Source organism: Carcharodon carcharias, chromosome 1 (assembly GCF_017639515.1).
Source record: "Carcharodon carcharias isolate sCarCar2 chromosome 1, sCarCar2.pri, whole genome shotgun sequence".
NCBI classification, from domain to species: Eukaryota; Metazoa; Chordata; class Chondrichthyes; order Lamniformes; family Lamnidae; genus Carcharodon; species Carcharodon carcharias.
Window position 1 is genome coordinate 8,315,152 of NC_054467.1, and position 19,567 is coordinate 8,334,718.

Here is a 19,567-nt window from a genome sequence, read left to right on the forward strand (position 1 = left end):
TGAAGATCAGGAAAGTTGTACAAAGGGCTGGCAATTTAGGAATATAAGAACAAGAGGAGGCCATTCGGCCCCTCAAGCCATATTCCACCATTCGGTTAGATCTTGGCTGATCTGTATCATCGTCGCCTAAGTGCCATGCCGAGTGGCATAGGCGAACGTGGTCTTCCAAACTTTCCAATCATAGCAACATTGGATGACCTGGCTGTTGGACTTCAGGTTAAGTCAGTCTTTAATGTTGTCTAGTTGCTTCCTTGAATGTTGGCCTCTTGCTCTTCTTCTGTTAATTCTTCCAGTGTTGATTGGGCACGCCAATCCTTCTGCATAGATAACATGTCCGAAGAACTTCATTTGTCTACTTTTGGTATTATTTAAGAGTTCTCTTGTTCTGCACATTAATTGATCTGTATATAAACTCGGTTTACCTGCCTTGATTCTGTATCTCCTAATACCCTTGCCTAACAAAAAACCTACCAAGCTCAGTTTTGACTTTTTTCAGCTGACCCCCAGCCTCAACAGATTTTTACGGAGATTTCCACTCTACTTTGAGTGAAGATGTGAAGACCTCAAATGGTCTGGTTCGAACCTTTAGCTCACATCCCCTTCTGGGCTCTCCTGTCAGAGGAAATAGTTTCTCTGCATCTACCTGATCCTTCGATCATTTTATCACCTCAATTACATCATCTGGGCTGAATTTTATCCAGTCCGTTGCAATGGGAATCATGGCAGCCAGACCGTGTTAATCACACAAGAGGCCCCGTATCAATCACCCAGAAGCGGCAAATCCTTCCCCAATTAAATCGGAGGGTAGAAGGGACTGACGTGGGATCTCCAGCCGCCAGCAGCAGGATGCCAATCGACAACAATTACCCCTGAGCCCACTGCAATTTAGTGGTGGCTCAGGGATTAACTGGGAGCCGCATGGCTTTCACATGCCTTTTTCTATTCTTTCTTGGGATGTGGGCATCGCTGTCAAGGCCATCCCATCCCTAATTGCCCTTATGAAGGTGCTGGTGAACGGCTTTTGTGAACCGCCACAGTCCAACCGGTGTAGGTACATCACAGTGCTGTTAGGGCATCCCAGGATTTTGACCCAGCAACAGTGAAGGAACAGCGATATAGTTCCATTCAGGATGGTGTTGGTTTGGAGAGAATTTGTAGGTGCTGGTGTTCCTTGTCTCTGTTGCTCTTGTCTTTCCAGATGGTAGAGTCGCAGTTTTGGAAGGTACTGTTGAAGGAGCCTTGGTGAGTTGCTGCCGTTCATCTTGTAGATGGTACACACTGCTGCCACTGTGCATCAGTGGTGAAGGGAATTACTGTTTAAGTTGATGGATGGAGCACTGATCAAGCAGACTGTTTTGTCCTGGATGGTGTTGAGCTTCTTGAGTGTTGTTGGAGCTGTATTCATCCAGGCTCCTGACTTGTGTCTTGTAGATGGAGGACAGGCTTTGGGGAGTCAGGAGGTGAGTTACTCACTGCAGAATTCCCAGCCTCTGACCTGCTCTTATAGCCACAATATTTATATGGCTGGTCCAGTTCAGTTTCTGGTCAATGGTAACCCCCAGGATGTTGATAGTGGGGATTCAGTGATGGTAATGTCACTGATTACCAATGAGGAGATGGTTAAATTCTCACTTGTTGGAGATAATCATTATCTGGCAATTGTGTGGCACGAATGTCATTTGCCACTTATCAGCCCAGGCCTGAATGTTGTCCAGGTCTTGCTGCATATGGACACGGACTGCTTCAGTATCTGAGTTGGCGATGGTGCTGAACATTGTGCAGGCAGTGAACAACTCCATTTCTGACCTTACAATGGAGGGAAGGTCATTGATGAAGCAGCTGAAGATGGTTGGGCCTAGGACACCACCCTGAGGAACTCTGCAGCGATGTCCCGGAAATGAGATGATTGACCTCCTACAACCACGACCATTTTCCTTTGTGCTAGGCATGAGTCAAACCAGCGGAGAGTTTTCCCCCTGATTCCCATTGGCATCAATTTTGTTAGGGCTCCTTGATGCCACACTCAGTCTAATATTGCCTTGATGTCAAAGACAGCCACTCTCACCGCACCTTTTAAATCAGCTCTTTTTTCCATGTTTGGACCAAGGTTAGTAAGAGGAGGGGACAAAATACTGGGAGAGCCAGATAGCACTAGTAGAGAGAATAGTAAGTTAATAGGCAGAGTCAGGGTAAGGGAGAAAGTAATGAAGTCTAAATCTGGGTTACTGTGCATGTATGTGAATGCACGGAGTGTAGTAAATAAGATTGGGGAGTTACAGGCACAGATTACTATTTGGAATATGATGTTGTAGCAATAACAGGATCCTGGCTCAAGGAAGGGCAGAACCCGGGTACAAGGGGCTGAATTTTGCCATTGGCGAGCAGGGGGTGGGGCCTGCTTGCCGACGCGTAAGATGACACGGGATGAAGTCAGGCGGAACCCCCGATGTTATCCCGCCCCATTTAAATTTTCAGGAAGGTGGGGGCGCAGCAAAATCAGCTGCGGGCCCACCGACCTGTCAATAGCCAATTGAGGCCATTGACAGGATCATTGAAACAATTAAAGGACCTGCCCGTCCAACCTTAATGTCAGAGGGCAGGTCAGGAGCCCCGGCGGGGAATAGAAAACTCATGAAACCTCATCCAGCGGCGAGATGAGGTTTCATGTGGGGATTTAAAAAGTTTAGTTAAGTTTTAGTGTAGTTTATGAACATGTCCCATCTCATGTGACATTGTCACATGAGGGGGACATGTTAAGGATCTTTTTTTTCTATTTTTAATCTTTTTCAAAGTGGAAGCAATCTCCCTGAGGCTGCACTTAGCCTCAGGGAAATGTACGCTCTATCGTGCGCATGTGTGAAAAAGCGCACTCTCGCGTTTGGGGAATCCCCGCCCTGCCCGCACAGGAAATGCATAGCGCTTCCCGCCGGACGTCATGCTGGGTGGGCCTTAATTGGCCCGCCCACTTAAAATGGCGGCGCGGCCCACTTCTCCGGCGGGGATCGGCTCCCCGCCCACCCGACAGGCAGAAAATTCTGCCCAAGGTGTTCAAGGAAGATAGGGCAGGGAGAAAAGTATTGGTTAAGGAGAACATTGCTGTGCTGGGGAAAGAGGATGTCCCAGAGGGTTCAAGGACAGAATCAATTTGGCTAGATGACAAAGGGGGTAGAAATTAAGATAAAGATGAAAGAGTGTGCTTATGACAGGTGTCAGGTAGAAAATACAACTGAGAACCAAGCTGAATTCAGAAGATTCAGAGGGGAGGTAAAGAAGCAAAGAGGGATATAAGTGGATAGGGATTATGAGAAAAGACTGACAGCCAACATAAAGGGGAATCCTAAAGTTTTCTATGGGCAAATAGTAAAAGGGTGGTAAAAGGAGGAGTGGGGCTAATTAGGGACCATAAAGGGGATTTGCACATGGAGACAGGGGACGTAGCTGTGGTTTTTTCACCCAGGGAGCTCTGGATTTGTTTCCCTACCTTTCCCTTTTGAGGGAACATACCTTGACTGTGCCCGAACCATTTCTTCTTTGAGGGTAGCCCATTGTTCAGCTACAGTTTTTCCAGCCAACCTTTGGTTCCAGTCTATCCGGCCCAGCTCCGTTCTTGCCCCATTGAAGTTGGTTCTCCCCCAGTTAATTATGCTTACCCTGGATTACCCTTTGTCCTTTTCTACCATCATTCTAAACCTTATGATGCAATTAATGAATACTTTGCATCTGTCTTTACCAAGGAAGCAGGTACTGCCCATGCCATGGTGATGGAGGGGGAAACTGTCACTAGAAGGGTTCAAAATTGATAAGGAGAAGGTATTGGATAAGCTGTCTGCACTTAAAGTTGACAAGACCCTGGGACAGAATGAGATGCATCCAAGGATATTGAAGGAAGTGAGAGTGGAAATTGCAGGGGCACTGGCCATAATCTTTCAGTCATCCCTAGACTCAGGAGTGGTGCTAGAGGTGTGGAGAATTGCAAACATTACACCCTTGTTCAAAAAAGGTTGCAAGGATAAGCCCAGCAATTAACAACCAGTCAGTTTAACTTCGCTTAAGTTCTGTCGAAGGGTCATGAGGACTCGAAACGTCAACTCTTTTCTTCTCCGCCGATGCTGCCAGACCTGCTGAGTTTTTCCAGGTAATTCTGTTTTCGTTTTTGTTTTGGATTTCCAGCATCCGCAGTTTTTTTGTTTTTATTAGTTTAACTTCGGTGGTGGGGAAGGTTCTAGAAACAATTATTCAGGATCGAATTAATTGTCACATGGAAAATATGGGTTTATTAGGAAGAGCCAGTATGGATTTCTTCAGGGAAAATTGTGTTTAAACAACTTGCTGGAGTTTTTTGAAGAAGTAGCAGAGAGGGTTGATGAGGATAATGCTGTTAATATGATGTACATGGTCTTCCAAAAGACATTCAATACAGGGCCACACAACAGACTTGTGAGAAAAATTATAGCTCATAGAATAAAAGGGACAGTAGCAACGTGGATACAAAATTGGCTGAGTAACAGGAAACAGTGAGTAATGGTTCATGGATATTTTTCTGGCTGGAGGAAGGTTAGTAGTGGAGTTGCCCAGGGGTCGGAGTTGGGACCCTTGCTTTTCCAGATATATATTAATGACCTAGATCTTGGTGTGCAGGGAACAATTTCAAAGTTTGTGGATGATACAAAACTTGGAAGCATTGTAAACTGTGAGGGGGACAGTGTAGAACTTCAAAAGGACATAGACAAGTTGGTGGAATGGGCAGAGAGGTGGCCGATGAGATTCAGGACAGAGAAGTGTGAGGTGATTCATTTGGTAGGAATAACATGGAGAGACAATATAAAATAAGGGGTACAACTGTAAAGGGTGTGCAGGAACAGAGGGACCTAGGTGTATATGTGCGTAAATTATCAAGGTTAAGAGGAGATTTGATGGAGGTGTTCAAAATTATGAGGGGGCAGGATGTGCTTGACCCAACTGGGGGAGAAACTGTTCCCACTCGTAAAGGGATCGAGAGCGAGAGGGCACAGATTTAAAGTGATTTACAAAAGAAGCAAATATGATGTGAGAAAAAGCTTTCCCACACAACGGTTCGGGTCTGGAATATACTGCCTGGAAGTGTGGTGGAGCCAGGTTCAATCAAGGCATTCAAGAGGGCATTAGATGATTATTTAAATTGAAACAATGTGCAGGGTTTTGGAGCAAAGGCGGTAGAATGGCACTGAGTCGTAATGCTCTTTCGGGGAGCTAATGCAGACACACTGGACCAAATGGCCTCCTTCTGCAGCATAACAATTCTGTGGTTCTGACTCTGTAATGACGTCAGGAGCTAGCTAGCCCTGGCAGAAATCAAACCGGGCGTCAGTGAGCAGGCTATTCCTGAGTAGGTGCTGCTTGATGCAAACCCTGTCGGCTTTGTCGGTGGCCTTCTGTGTGAGGGGCGGAGTCCTTCGTTATCAGCTGCTCTGTGCCTGATGGAAGGACCCATTATTGGGAAGGGGAGGGGGTACTAGCCCTTACAGCCCACCCACCTGCCCCTGTGGCCCCACCCCACAATCCAAATCCCCACACTCACTCCCCTTTGGTTTGAGGTCCTTCAGTGATCCTGGGCCTCTGGTGGGTGCGTTACCTACAGCCGCCACCACTCCCAGTGGCCTTGACGAGCAATTGAGAGTGGCCAACTCTGATTGGCCCGAAGCTCTCGGCGGGCAGGACTCACACCACCGGGGTCCTGAATCCCAGGAAAGGCCCGATAGTGGCTACTTAAGTGCCTGATGGGCAATTAATACCATTGACCCTCCCCCATGGAACTGATGGGCGTTCCCCATCGATTCTCCGACCGGTAGCGAGACCCCAATTGGCCCAAGCACATCCAGCCCCCTCTTAATCTGCCACAGCCACTCCACCTGATAACCACCCAGTCGGTGAAAATGAAACCCTACTCCATTAACCTTTCATACTATAGTAAACCATCAATAGGTTATACGAGAATTAGGGGGGGGTTGATTTTCGGATCCTCCAGATGGTTTAAGAACCTATCCCACCACATCTCCAGTGTGTTTCCAGTGAAACTTGAATTACTGGCAATAGGTTCCTGGTCCTGAAAGGGCAGAAACAACACAATATTAGAGTTAGGGGAAAATGATATCACCTGAAGCCAACAGCTTTTGTCATAGCTTAAGACACTTGTTCAACATGAACATATCACTTGGACATCTACAGACCTAAGGCTTAATGTTTGATTGCCATACACCACTTGTTAACATAAAAATCACTGAAGCCTGAGTCTTCACGCCTAGCGGTCCTACCAGGCTGCCACAAGGAACATTGGCAACATCAACAGTCAACCTGCACTCCACACAGGTAGAAAGCAGGCAACTGATGTGTTGTTTTCTGGGTAAAACTACTTTTAACATTACTTTTAATGTTGGCAATGACAGAAAAGGGGTTCGGTAGCTTAGTGGTTATGTTACTGGACCAGTAACCCAGACGCCTGAGCTAATGATTCAGAGATGTGAGTTTAAACTTCAACCATGACCACTAGGGATTTAAATTTAATTAGCAAATTCTAGGGCAGAATTTTACAGTCCTGCCGAAGTCAGTGGACTTTTGGATAGCTCGCTGCATTTTATAGCCCTGCCCCCACTGCAATGGGGCCATAACATTCTGCCCCTAGTATCAGTAACGGTGACCATGTACCTACCGGATTGTCACAAAAGACCATCTGGTTCACTAATGTAAGGGAAATCTGCCATCCTTACCCTGCCTGGCCTACATGTGACTCTGGACCCATAGCAATGTGGGTGACTTTAGGTGCCCCATGAAATGTCGTAGCAAACCACTCGGCTGTATTCAAGAAAGTGCTCACCACTCCTTCAGGGCAATTAGGGACGGGCGATAAATGCTGGCCTTGCTACTGACGCTTGCATCCCATGAAAGAATAAAGAGAAAAAAAAAACAAGAAAACTGCAATTGAGGACTCTGTCCAGGTTGCAAGGTATCCCAACATCAAGAGCATTGTAAATAGCACTGGCGCAGTCCTGTATGTTCCAGCCAGCAAGAACCATAAACAGCAAAAGCTTGTTTCCAGTCCCATTAATGTGCAGCAAGTCCAAGAACGTCCGCACAGGGTCATGCAAGTCAATGTCCACGTTCCAGGCAATAGTCAATGGCTCTTTAGCTTTCTCCATTATTCTACCACGCCCCTTCCTTCCCAATGCAATGGTAGCTCCTTGGACACTAAGGGCTACTCGCAGTATCCATGATTTTTTCGATACATAGGGCAGCATCCATATACCTCAGCCCAATGTTAATATAATGAGGTCCATGCATCTGTGAGAACTATCATTGAATGCATGATGGGAATGGTGTAGGAGAGACTCAAGATATGTTGACGTGTCTGGGAGCTTTAACCAGTGAAGGTCGGCCGGTGTGTCATAGTGGTTTGTTGTATGGAGCACAGCTTTTCTGTGTGGTTCAGGTTAACCATTAGAAACCAGAGTTGAAGAGCCTGATGACCCCACAAAAAGCAAAGAGACCTCCATTCTCTACTTCCAAAAGATGTTCTGTCAAAAAAAAGGCATTCACTTACATAATTGCTCAGTCACCTTCCTGTCACTGTACTTTTGAATGCTTAAAGTGCTGGTTTAAGGTGTGTGTGTGTGTGTGTAGGCCCCTCCTACCTGAGTATGAATGGTTCCCACCCCCAAAACACGCCTCCCCAAAGACAGTCAACCACAGCACCTTCCAAACCCGCAACCATCACTATCTAGAAGGACAAGGGCAGCAGATAGATGGGAACATCACCACCTGGAAGTTCCCTTCCAAGTCACTCACCATCCTGACTTGGAAATATATCGGCCGTTCCTTCACTATCACTGGGCCAAAATCCTGGAACTCCCTTCCTGTAACTGCACTGTGGGTGTACCTACACCACATAAACTGCAGTGGTTCAAGAAGGTAGCTCACCACCACCTTATCAAGGGCAATTAGGGATGGGCAATAAATGCTGGCCTTGCCAGTAAAGCCCACAACCCATGAATGAATTAAAAAATTTCGTCTCATTCCTGCAGCTCACCCAGTTATGTTAATCAAGATGGACCTGGAACCACCTCCCACTGATTCCAATGCCAGATACTAAAATCAGCCTTTACATCTCATAACACTACACAACTGTCTTGTCCTGTAGTGCCAGAATGTCCTCCAAGATGATTGAGTTACAACACTCATACTCATCATTGCTCAGTGACTGGTAATATTACAATCTTTGTTCCTGTCCCACTCATTCCATCCACTGCTATCCCCTTAGACTTTGGTAGTAGGTAAACAAACACAGCCTCTTTCTGTTCCTCCTTCAGAGTGAGCAATCACTCGGAAACAAGGCCCTTGCCATTTACCATCTGGTGATGGACGATTGTACTGTCATCATGGTGTTGACTCAAACTTGGCTGACAGGTGGTGACACCTCACCCCTTACCAGGTCCTCTCTGCCTGGTTGTATATTATCTCTATCCGATACCACCATGGTGACAGTGTAACATGCTTTCACCGCTTCTCTTACTCCTCTGGCACCTTCTCCTTTACTGAGCTCCTCACCCTGTTTCACTCCTTTCACCTAATCTTTGAAATTCTTGCTGTCTCCTGCCCCACCTTCCCAAGCCTCACCGCAGATTTCTCCCTGGTAGTCTTCCCTCCTTTCTTCCCTTGGGCTCTGCACTGAGCATCTTCCTTATCCTCTATCATTCCAACCCCCATCTCCACTCTCTGAGATCCCCTTCTCTTTGAAACCTCTCCCTCATGTAGACTCTCCTTCATGGGCACTGCCTTGATCTTGCCTTCTCCCATAGTCTCGATCACTGATGATAAGATACAATGTACGACTTAAAAATTTACTCAAACCCCTATTTTGAACAATCTGATTTTCAGTTACTGAGAAGAAAAAATCAAAGAAGGTTCCAGAAAGAATTTTGAGCAAGGTGCAGGGAAACACAGCCGAATGGGCAGATTTTAGGATGACCAGTTTACATAGGTGATTTTCATTATAAATAAAGAATAGATAGGCACACACAAGCACGCAGGCAGATAGACAGACAGGCAGGCTGACTGACAGGGGTTTGGCTTCCTGTGTGCACCACAGGAGAGTGACTAGTGCCATTGTTTCCATCCACTATCTTTGCTTTCGTTCTGGAGGTTCATCAAGAAAACCAACAATTTCCTATTGCGGGTACTATATCGCATACTAAATCTGAACACTGGCAAATTTATTTATTTAATTAGCCATTTCGAATTTATTTGTGCAGTTTAGTCACCCATGAGCCTAAGTGGTTTAATCACAATTTAAACCTCTTCAAGTCCCTGGGAAACAAAATTGACCTTAAACTTCAGAACTGGTTTCTTCCTGCGAGTCTGTGACATGTGGGGGTTGCGTAGATTGCATTGTCTCTAACTTGTGTTAGGCCCCAGCCCTCCATCCTGGTTAAGCAAAGCACCATGCTGCATCCTTGCACATGCGAGGCTGGAGCTTCGATTTGTGGAAGCCTGTGTGTGAATATTTAATGCCCTCGCGTTCCATTCTTCTGTGTGCGTGTGTTGTTTTCGCCAAGGTGTTAAGACATCGCTCTGTGTAAAATAAATACATAGACATCTCCTGTAAGGTGGCTGGACTGGGATATGTAAGGCTTGATTCCACCACAACTCCGAACGGGGAGTGGTGTTCCCGGGAAGCCTGTTGGGGAAAATCCCGGGCTGTGGGCTCACAGTTTCCCGCTGGCATTCCCTGCAACTCTTGATCATTGTCGGGAGCGTTGGATCATGGAATCACCCCTACAGTATGAGCAAGGTGGTTTTACAGGAACTTTACAAGGAACTTACAGGAATTCTTTTCCTTTGACTGTTTGCTACAGTGTCATTTCTTCATATGAAAATGTTTCCTCCAAGAATTTCAGGATAGAGTGCATGGTGGGGACTATCAGTGGAATGCTTTGAAACATAATGTTTCAATAATCTGCAGAAACAGGGATCGTTCTCCCCCAGAGCAGAATAGGCTCAAATTAGAGGCGTTCAAAATGTTGAAAGGTTTTTATGATGTAGAGAGGGGAAAACTAATTCCTACTGGCAGACGGGTCAGTAAGCAGACAACACAGACTTAAAGTATTTGCCACAAAAGTCAGGTGACAGCCGAGGAGCATTATTCTTTTAGGCAGTGAGTTATGACCTGGAAATGTGCTGCCTTGAAAGGGTGGTGGAAGCTGATTCAATGGTATCTTTCAAAAGGGAATTGAAGGAACGTGTGAAGGGGAAAATATTGCTGGGCTATGGGAAAGAGCAGGGCGAATGGGACTAATTGGACAGTGCTTTCTGAGAACCGGCATGGGCGCGATGGGCAGAATGGCCTCTTTATATGCTGCAAGATTCCACAGGGTGTGGATGGTGCAATGTGGAATGAATTCTGCAGGTTATAACTGGGCAGGAGTTTCATGTTTTACATTAAAATTGGTGCCACAAAGGGAAAGAGAGACTTAAACAACTCGTGGGAGCTACCTTTTGTCTCTTTTTTTAGAAATGAGAGGCCTCTGTTTTGAAAGCCTTTTCCATTTACGCCGAAGAAGAAAATTCATGCGACCTCGCTTGACCCATGAAGGTTCTTCATTGCGGTTCTGTGTCTGATGTTCTGAATCTCCCAGCCTCCCTCGAAGGGCTTTTCAAGATGGCCTCCAATTATCTGCTAGGGACCAGGGTTGCCAACACTCCAGGATTGCCCTGGAGTTCAAGGTGGATCTCCAGGAGGAAAATCATAGAGGCATTTAAAAAAATTTATATTTTCATTGAACACTTCTGTTCGCTAGCTATAAAAAAAAAACCCATCGGAGATTGGGTGGTGGGGAAAGGGACTGTTTCACTAACAGTCAAGTATCATCCAATCAGATAATAAATTGGGCAATAATTGAATTTATGATTGGCCGTGGGAAGGTGGGCACTGCTAGACTGGACCAATGGCTGGAGTGTGGGGGCAGGTCAGTTGGCGACAGGAGGTCATGTGATGACAGCTCCAGGAATATGCCCAACCCCAGTTGGCAACCCTAATGGAGATGGGAGGATAGATAATCATTTACTTGTATCCACTAGTTTAAGCACTTATATGAAGAATTCTTGCATATCAGCACAAGAAAGTGATTTCAGGCTGACTCCTATGTCCTTGGTGTAACGTAGTAGGCACAGGTTTCTGGGATTTATCTTCCTTTTCCTTCTGGAGCAGGTTGGAGCCAATGACACGACCTCCACCTTCAGCACTGCTGAATACCCAAGCTCTAAGCCTGGGGTGGCCAACAGTGAGGGAAAGCCTCTCCCGTCCCCAGCCTCGGGTAATTCCCCCCACACGGGGAGCATGCAAAAGTGGTTGGCGATTTGCTTTGGTGCTCGTAGCCATTGCTTTGCAATAACCGCGTGAAGCAGACGATATTGGATCTGATTCGAAAGAAAAGTTGGAAGAGGTACAGAGCAAGGAGTCAATCCGATGTTGCCCATTTCAGAACCGTTGGCAAAAAGCTGTGAATTCTTCTCCATGAGCTTGTTTTTAAACCTGCAGCACGGCTCTGCCAGGAGTCTCCACTATCCCAGCGGATGCTCGTTAATCCGTCTTTATTAAACACTGACTCCTAACGCAACGCGACACTTGCAGATATATTTTTAAAAGCAAAACGCCGCTGGTGCTGGAAATCTAAAATAAGAACAGAAACTGCTGGAGAAGTTCAGTAGGCCACTCAGCATCTGTGGAGAGGAACAGCATTGTCATTTCAGGTCGTTACCCTTTCACCAGAACATCTTCCAAATATATTCATTGACTTCGCCGATCGATCTGCACAATTTCTGCATCATTAGTGCTTTAACCCAAAGGTCTCTCACGTCTGCAAATGGGCGAGGGCAAAGCAATAGTCTCTTTCAGAGGTAACCACCCCCTACCCCACGTGATAAATGGATCTCAACCAGATGGTGAGGTATAAACCTAGACACAGATCATTTTATTAATAGTAGGTTTATTCACAGAATGCAGCATTACATGCCTCAGTCTCCTACCTATCAACCCCCAATGTTTCAGCAGTCCCTTTTTATATGTGCTCAAGATACTTAATCAATCAATACCCTCCACCTGTTTAACCTTAACTTTAACAATATAATTAACATAGCATTAACACCGTGGAGTTGGATCATTCACCACTCCCCCTCCCCGAGTAAAGATGCAGCTGAGTTTGTTCATGTGGAACCCACCTCATCTCCCCCCTCCCCGCCACAACACCTCCTTCCTTATCATACTTATGTACTGATGTTTTTCTCTTGTCGAACTGTAGTTGATGGTGGGTGGACGGAATGGAGCAAATGGTCACCGTGTGGGACGGAATGCATGCACTGGCGGAGGAGGGAGTGCACGGCCCCTGCCCCTAAAACCGGCGGGAAGGATTGTCAAGGACCGGTATTAGACTCCAAAAACTGCACTGACGGCCTATGCATGCAAAGTAAGTGAGGAGGCGGGAGATCCTACCTTGTTTGCAACAACTGAAGTGCTCACGCGTTTAACCCTTTCCACCTCCGACTTTCTGCTCTCCACCTCTCTCGCCCTAATCCCTGTTCTAATACTATTAGCCCTTGGCACATTCCTATCTTCTCCTCTGCTTTTGCTGTGTGTCAACACTTTTTTAAAAAAGAGAGACTAGCATTTATATAGCGCCTTTTGCAACTTCCAAGAGAACTTGAGAAGACTGCGAGGAGATGTGATAAGGGTGGTCACAATCATGAGGGATCTGGACAGAATAGATAAGCAGAAAATGTCCCCATTGGTGGCGGAAGGATCAAGAGGCAGAAGACTTGGCTTAGGGTGATTGGCAAAAGAAGCAATAGCAACATGAGGAAAATCTTTTTTACGCATGGTCTGGAACGCACTGCCTGAGAGTGTGGTGGGGGCAGAGACAATCGAGATCTTCAAAAGAGAACCAGATAATTACCTGAAGAAAAATAATTTGCGGAGCTACAGAGAGGCTGGCATGGAGACAGTGGGTCGAATGGCCTCCTTCTGTGCCCTGACCATTCTATGGTTCAAGACACCTCAAAGGGCTTTTGCAGGCCAGTGAATTACTTTTGGATGTTTGGCCGCTGTTATAATGTTGGGAGATGCAGCAGCCAATTTGCGCACAGCAAGACAACTTGGTGTGTGTGAGTTGGGATGCGTGAGAGGAACAAGTACAATCAGAAGCTAGCTGCCGGCCCCAACTATGTACAGCATCCATAACGTATTCGGGACCCTTTCTGTTCTGCATCTTTGGGCTTAAAGGCTTTACCCTGGTGAAGAGCCAGAGTTAAAGAGATGATTTTTTTAAAAATTCATTCACGGGATATGGGCTTCGCTGGCTGGGCCAGCATTTATTGCCCTTCCCCAGTTGCTCTTGAGAAGGTGGTGTTGAGCTGCCTTCTTGAAGCGCTGCCGTCCACGTGATGTAGGTACACCCACAGCGCTGTTAGGGAGGGAGTTTATGATTCATGATCAGGTGATCCCTGCAGCTTTCCCATGGAACTGACTCATTGTTGAATCCACATTCTCTGAGTGTAGTACAACCCTCTTAAAGGTTCAATGTCACATTTCTCAAAATATTTGACTAATTCTTTTACGTGTAACAATAAGTATGAATGTTAGCCTTCCCTCAGTGAGTTACACTCTTCCCAGAAGATTATTGGTTCGAGCCCCACTCCAGCAACTTGAGTACATCATCTGGGCTGAAATTCCCAGTGCTGCACTGTTGGCCATGCTGTTCTTTGGATGTAACGTTAAATTGAGATCCCTGACTTCCCTCTCAAGTGGATAGAAACTATTCCCTGCCTCTATTTCGAAGGAGATCAGGAGAGTCCTCACCAGAGTCCTGACTGATATTTATCCATCAACCAGCCGTACCAGAAACTGATTAATTGATCATTTATCTCATTGTGGTTTGCGGGATCTTGCTATGCACAAATTGGCTGCCATGTTGGCTGCACTTCAAAGATATTTCATTGGCTGTTAAGTGCTTTGGGACATTGTGAAAGGCGCTTTAGAAATGCAAGTCTTTGTTCCTTTTCCTTCATCTGCCTCTCCAATCGTGAATGTTGATGAAGTGTAAAACTCTGCCGAGCGCAGACTAGGAAATAAACAGTAATGGATATTTATAGATTTTTAAGAAAGAAACAGTATTTTTTTCATTAGGTTTGCAAATTACAAATCACAAACTTTCTCTCTTATCTGTGGAAACATTTGACATGACTTTGAAAAAAGATACAAGTTAGAATGTGATATCTTCAGTCAAATCCTCCCTTCCAAACAAATATAAATCTTACAGCTTCAATTGCTGTGAACTTTCATTTACAAACAGCCGCAGTACTCTTGTGTCTCTGTGGGTGGTGCTGCTGAGCGTGTCAATGTCCTGGGCTTTGTGGTACTGGTGACCTGAGATAAGCGCTGCGATTTTATTAAAAGCTATTTCCCCCTCAGATATTCAGCTTTCCAGCCCTTATCACAGTCACTGTGAAAGTCATGGGATGGGGGGGAATGTATTGGGCCAGGGGAAAGTGTCAGTCCTGACCCACCTCCTGACTCAGAAGGTCAGTCCCACTCCAGGACCCGAGCACAACAATCTTGGCTGATGCTGCAGTGCAGTACTGAGGGAGTGCTGCACTGTCGGGGATGCCACCTTTCGAATGAGCCGTCAAACTGAGGCCCTGCTATTCCTCTGAGGTGGACACAAAAGATCCCATAGCACTATTTCGAAGAAGAGCAGGGGAGTTTCCCCCCCTCCCCCCCACCCCCTCCTATGTCTTGGGACCAATATTTATCCCTCAATCAACATCACAAAACAGGTTATCTGGCCATTATCACATTGCTGTTTGTGAGAGCTTGCTGTCTGCAAATTGGCTGCCACATTTCCTACGTTACAACAGTGACTACACTTCAAAAATACTTCAATGCCTGTAAGACACTTTTCGATGTCCAATGGCCATGAAAAGCATCTTTTTATAAAAATCCTAGGGCACTAATTTCTCAGTCTTGAGGGGCTGGGGTATATTTGTGAAGAATTTGTTTCTCATGCCTGACAAAGTCCTGTTCCTGGATTTAGTTAAGCTATTGAAACATGTAATTGAGTAGAGAGGAGAATCAGGCCACAGTGATTGTTTAAGCATTAATGCATCATTATAGAACAGGGTCTTTAAAGAATCAGAACTGACCCTCCCCCAAATTCAGAGAGCGTCCTGGAAACTATTCATACTATGCCTCATTGTCTTACCAAGCCCTAAGGTTGTAAAAGTTGCTATATAAATGCCAAATCTTTCTTCCTTTTCATGCCCTGTAAGCGCAGGAACTTCCAATCCAAGGTTGGGATCATCTTGGCTGAACAGGGCTGGGGCTGAGGTCACAGACAAGAGACTAACATCTCTTTCAGGTGAAATGCATTGAGCAGCTGCCTAACGCGGAGAATATTAATGTCATAATCAATAAAAAAAGTAGAACATTCTGGAAATGCTCAGCAGGTCAGGCAACATCTGTGGAGAGAGAACCAGAGTTAATATGTCAGGTTGACAACTCTTCATCAGAACTACGATCACTTGGAGATTGAATGTTTTCAGGAAAGAATGTGCAAGGTTATGGGCATAAGGCGGGGGGGGGGGGGATGGCGGGGGGGTGGTGATGGTACTAAGTAGAACGCTCTGTCAGAGAGCCAGTGCAGACTCAATGGGCCGAATGGCCTCCTTCTGCTCTGTAAAATTCCGTGATCCTGTGAAGTAAGTACAGAGGCAGGGAGAGGAGAGGAAAGCACAAAAGGGATGCCATGCCATTGGGCAGAGACATAAAAGGGATGATGGTGCAAGGTAAAGGGGGATAGCGCTGGGACAAGCAAGATAAAAACACAAAAGATGGGTCCAGAGGACATAAACGTCATTGCGAACTCCACTTTCATCTGGTATGAGAGATGGCTCAGCCTCCAGACCTGATTGTCACTCTTGTGAGCAACGAAGGGTTAAATGTTGAATCACCAGTGAGCTCAAATCCATTTGCCACTTAAAACCCTTTCAAGTGTCTACGAGCTGCAGGTTTCTGCTAAAATACCTTTAAATTTTACATCTGCTAATGTTTATAGTTGAAGATTATTTTTGATTCATAACATGAAATTTTGTTCAAAGGAAGCTTTGAATTTTGCATAAATAATTGAGCTGTTTAAGGCAGCTCTTTTATGTATTTAATCCATGTAATCTATTCAGAATTACATAAAAATTTACAGCACAGAAACAAACCATTCAAACCAGTTGGTCTACATCAACCAGCACCTTCTCAAGGACAGTTAGGGATGAGTAATAAATGCTGGGCCTAGCCAGCGACGCCCACATCCTGTAAATTAATTTTTAAAAAGTTTATGCTCCGCACAAGCCTCCTCCCAACCCTACTTCACCTTTCCCATCCCATCACCGTATCCTCCTGTTCCTTTCTGCCTCATATACTTAGTGAGATTCCCCTCGAAGGCATCTATGCTACTCACCTCAACTACTCCACATGGTACGAGATGTGTGTAACACCAATAAGTTAAAGTGAAGGAGAAATACACAGCAGTCGTGCTAGTTGATGTGGTTTTACCTCCTATAGTGAGTTTATCCAGGAGGTCTGGTGGCACAGTGGGTAGCAACCTGAGCCATTGAATCAGGTTACAATATGCGCAGCAACTCAGACTCTGGGGAAGGGGAGAGAGAGGTATGCTAGACGGCCATTGTGGAGCAGATTGGTGCCAAACGCAAAGGGTTTGATCCTCGTTTCGGCTGGGCTGGGATCTGGGACCTGATGGAGGTCAATGGCTGTGGTGGAATGGACCTGCCTTTTGGGCAGGGAACTGAAGACAGTGTGAGTTTACAGTCAGTCACAATGCTCAGGAGGGTGGGCAGAGTGTGCAGCACCAAACTGTGCTGTTTTACTGTTGAAAGCCAGCCGGGTGTTCGCTCTCCATGATTGGCAGTACACCGATTCCCAGATCCCGGTCTGCCTCATAAAGCCCAACTTCATGACACAGAAGTATGTTTGAAGTATGTTTACCCCCCTCCCGCCTCAGACTGGCTGGTGTGATCTGGAATGGACTGTCTGAAAGTGGTGAGGGAAGCAGATTCAAAAGTAACTTTCAAAAGAAAATTGGACAAATCAGAAAACAGGAGTAGGCCATTTGGCCCCTCGAGCCTGCTCCACCATTCAATAAGATCATGGCTGATCTGGTTGTGGTCTCAGCTCTCTACTGCTTTCTGGGGAAAATAATTCCACAAACTAACCACCCTTTGAGAGAAAAAGTTTCTCCTCATCTCGGCCTTAAAAGCGAGACCTCTTATTTTTAAACTATGTCCCCTAGTCTTAGCCTTCCCCACAAGAGGAAACATCCTCCGATTATTCACCCTGTCAAGTCCCCTCAGGATCTTTTTTGGTACTTTCACCTACTTGGAAAGGAGACATTTGCAGGGCCATGGGGGAGAGCGCAGAGGGAGAGAGGGATTAAATGGATAGTCCTTTCAAAGAGCCAGCACAGGCACAATGGGCTGAATGGCCACCTTCTGCACTGTAAGATCTTCTGGCTGCAGGAGGGGTATAGCTTCTGAATCCGAGATCAGGAGGGGTAAGTCAGCCTGGATTTCTGCTTCAGGTTACAGGTGTTAAGTTTGTTGGATGGAATTAAGGGAAAAAATAAAAGCTTGCAGTAGAATGATGTCTATCACAAAGCCAGACTATCCCAAAGCGCTTTAAAACTAATGGAATACTTCTGAAGTGTAGTCACAGTTATAATGTAGGAACCACCGCAGCCAACTGGTACACGGCCAGCTCTCACAAACAGCACAAGATAAATGACTAGATAGATTGTTTTAAGTAAAGGAAAAATACTGTGGATGCTGGAAATCTAAAATAATAACAGAAATCGTTGGGAAAAACCCAGCAGGTCTGGCAGCAACTGTGGAGAGGGAAACAGAGTTAATATTTCAAGTCCAATATGACTCTTCTTTAGAGTTCCAAAGAAGAGTCATACTGGACCAGCAGCATTAACTCTGTTTCCCTCTCCACAGATGCTGCCAGACCTGCTGAATTTTCCCAGCACTTTCTGTTTTTATGTTAAACTGTTTTGAGTGCTGGCTGAGCTTTAAATGTTAACCAGGGAGAATGCCTTTGCTATTCGCCAAAATAGTGCCACAGAAATCATATCTATCAAGGAGGGCAGATGGGGGCTCAGTTTCATGTCTCTTCCGAAGAGCAGCTCTTCAGACAGTGCAGCACTCCCTCAGTACTGCATTGGGATGGTCAAATAATATTGTGCGCTGATATCTCCAGTGTGGGACATGAACCCATGACCTTCTCCCTCAGAGAAACAAGCAGTACATTATTAAGCCACAGCTGACAAAGATATAGATCAACCACAATATAATTGAATGGCAGAACAAGCATGAGGGGCTGAATGGCCTCCTGCTGTTCTTATGTTCCGCTTAACATATCTGTGGTGGAACTTGTACCAGGTGATGGCCAGAATCATTGCAATGCCACCCATGGGAAAGCAGCACACCAAATGCCCTCTTTCTGGGCACTTGGGAAACTGTATCCAAAATGGCAAAAAAAACGAGGAAAAGGAAACTAAGGCAGTTCTTTACAGCTCTCCTCTGTAATTGCTTCTTGCCTGGTTTCTAAAGCTAAAATTTCTTAAGTTACAAATCTATAGCAGCACGTTAAACCAGCAGTGTCAAAAATATCGATTCAAACTAAATGTCGCTGGGCAAGGAAGCGTTGGTCATTCCCAAATGCTGATTAGAATGACATATCCCGGGGAGATGTGAGGCAGAGAGAGAACGGGGAGCAGAGAAAATCGAGGCAGGAGCCGGCTGAGGTTGCCAACCCTCCAGCATTACCCTGGCAGCCCCAGAATGGATGATTCTAAATCCCCTAGCCATGTTGCTGTACTGAGCAACATCCAGGAGGAAAGTCATTGGTGGAGGGGGAATGGAAGGACAGATGGCATTAAAATTCACAGTCTTTGAATACTTTTGTTCTACTCATTGTAAAAAGATGGGGAAACAAAGGGCTTTTTGACCAGGCAGGGTAGTTGCACATGGGTAATTGTGTGATGAAGTCTCTCGGAATATGGCCAACTAGAGTTGGCAACCTAGGAGTGATGGGCTGCCTTATTCCCCTAACAGCTGAAGATTAATGCTTAGACCTGAGTGACTCTTAACAATAAAAAAAGACCATTTTTTAAAATAATAGAACAAGATATAATACACATAATATAATACAGCATTGAATGTATTCCTGGATGTAGTGTCACATGACCTTCCACCTCCAACCCCAACAGTCCGGCCATTGGTCACCCAAAATGCCCATCCTACGACGCCCCACTTACAGCCAATAGGAAAGCAAATAGACCTTCGTTATCCGATTGGATGATCATGACTGTCAGTCAAACAATCCTTTTCCTTGCCTCCAGTTCTTTTCAAAATGAATAAATGGAAATGTTCAAAGCAAATGACCAACTATTGTGCGGCTATCCAATTGTGTTCAGTTCTG

At 45.6% G+C, this 19,567-nt stretch overlaps 1 protein-coding gene across 1 annotated transcript in view; it reads left to right on the top strand.

Moving 5' to 3' along the window:
* Positions 1-19,567, top strand: part of LOC121285476 (netrin receptor UNC5C-like) — a 373,583-nt gene that overhangs the window by 270,703 nt on the left and 83,313 nt on the right. Inside the window, exon 7 of the mRNA XM_041201934.1 lies at positions 12,327-12,491. Within this exon, the coding sequence (XP_041057868.1) occupies positions 12,327-12,491 (165 nt within the window). The remainder of the gene's footprint in view (positions 1-12,326; positions 12,492-19,567) is intronic.